Here is a 1,982-nt window from a genome sequence, read left to right on the forward strand (position 1 = left end):
GAGGGACTACTCCCCAAGAAACTACTGGGCAAGATAATATTGGGCAAGAAACTAATCCCCAAGAAACTATTGGGCAGGAAACTACTCCTCTAAAAAGTGCTGGGCAACAAAGTGTTTGAAGTGCAATCACTGTGATTTATGGCAAGACTGCAGGAAAAAAAAAGAAGCAGAGAAGGAAGGATAGAAATATTTGTCCAGACTGTGAAATTATCGCCCTTGTTTTTGCCATGTTCCTGTCTCAGCAAGATGAGCGGGAATTCTGCACCAGAAAATGCAACAGCAGTTACTGAGTTCATCCTAGAGGGTTTCCCAGAGCATGATCCAAGACTGCGGATGTTTTTATCTCAGGTCCTTCTGCTCATGTACCTGACAACAGTGATGGGGAATGAAACCATCCTTTTCCTCCTGTGTGTGGATCACCACCTGCAAACCCCCATGGACGTTTTCATCTGCAGCCTGGCCTTCCCGGAAATCTGGTTTACATCCTCCACAAGCATCAAATGGTTTGTGATGCTGAGTTCTGGTCAGAACACTCTCTCACTAGGCAGCTGCTTTGCCCAAAACTATTTTTATTTTGCCCTGGGCTGCACAGAGTTTTTCACTGGTTGTCATGTCCTTTGACCGCTGTGTTGCCATCTGCCACCCTTTGCTCTATGCTGACATCACAAAGCCTCAGCTCTGTGTCCACCTGGGTATTGCTGCTTGGGTCCTCGGCTTTGTCCTGCTGAGCTACCGCTGCTCTTCCTCTCTGAGCTGTCTTTCTGTGGCTCCAAGATCCCCCATTTCCTCTGGGACAACTCCCCCTTGTTCAAACTGTCCTGCTCTGACACCAGCCTGCTTTGGGAAACAGACTCTGTCTTCTTACCGTGTGTCGTGCTGGGCTCCTTATGTTTGACTCTGGCATTTGACATCTGCGTCCTTTTCTGTGTTCTGCATCTTCCAGCAGCCTCTGGGAGGAAGAAAGCTTTGACCACGTGTTCTTCCCACCCCGTCACCTTATCCATTGCCCGTGGGAGCTGCATTGCTCTCTGCACGTGTCCTGCAGAAGATGTTTCCTTGAGGACCAACAGAACTGGAGCTCTGCTGAACACAGTCCTGTTCCCATTCCTAAATCCATTCATCTGCAGCCTTGGGAACAAATCTGTGATCCTGGCCCTGAACAAATCCATTGCCAGGCCAAGAACAAAGCCTTTCCTCTAAGCATGGTGCATTTCTGGAAAGCCATCCCAAGGATCTGGTATCATCTGTTACACAAAACCAGTGCCTGTGTGTGCAGCCTCCAAACACGGCTGCCTAAGGAGATTGATGCTCCTGCTGGGTTGTGTCAGGTTGAGAGAGAAGAGACTCATCTGCACTCCCAGACAGGGCACCAACAATGGCAGCAGGACAAACTCAGTTCATTCTCTGCCCGGGCTGCTCCCGGGCCCATCTCAGGAGAGCCACCAGCTCGTTAAGAGCCCATCTCTGGAACAGAGAAGAGCTCAGAGGAACAGTGGCAAGTGACAATCCAAATTACAGCTCCTGAGCGATGGACACCTAGTCCCAGCTCCTTTCCTGGCACAGCCATCAGCCCTGCTTTGAAATCCCAAAGTTTGAAACCCCAAAGTCACCCTCCCAGTAAAGAAAGACTTTCTCCTGTGCAGTCCAAACCCTCCCTGGTACAGCTTTGAACCATTCTCACACGTTCCATCCCAGGATATCAGGGAGAAGAGAAAGGGAAATGCAGGGCAGAGCCAGGGGGGCAGCGAGATGGGAGTGTGCAGCCTGCAGGGACACAGCAGCAGCTCTGGGACAGCGCAGGACAAGCTGTGCTGGACGTGGCCAAGGGCCTGGCAGGGCTGGCAGTGCCCAGGAGAAGCCAAGTCTTGGTGCCCTGGGGCACAGCAGGGTCTGTGCCACCAAGGGCTGGGAGGGGACATCTTGTCCTGAGGCCCTGGGGCCTCCTGACACAGCCCCAGCAAGGCTGGGCACTGTCACCCCCT

The 1,982-nt window shown here is 52.1% G+C and overlaps 1 protein-coding gene across 1 annotated transcript; it reads left to right on the top strand.

Moving 5' to 3' along the window:
• Window positions 1–288: 288 nt before the first annotated feature.
• On the top strand, window positions 289–1,167 carry LOC136302558 (olfactory receptor 287-like; the record flags this gene model as incomplete). Its single annotated transcript, XM_066206030.1, is given in 3 exon segments — window positions 289–599; window positions 601–731; window positions 734–1,167. Coding segments are annotated over 3 exon segments (831 nt in total), but the record flags the coding sequence as incomplete, so codon positions are not given.
• Window positions 1,168–1,982: the final 815 nt, after the last annotated feature.

Source organism: Chamaea fasciata, unplaced genomic scaffold (assembly GCF_029207755.1).
Source record: "Chamaea fasciata isolate MVZ Bird 193981 ecotype frontalis unplaced genomic scaffold, bChaFas1.0.hap1 SCAF_29, whole genome shotgun sequence".
NCBI classification, from domain to species: domain Eukaryota; kingdom Metazoa; phylum Chordata; class Aves; order Passeriformes; family Sylviidae; genus Chamaea; species Chamaea fasciata.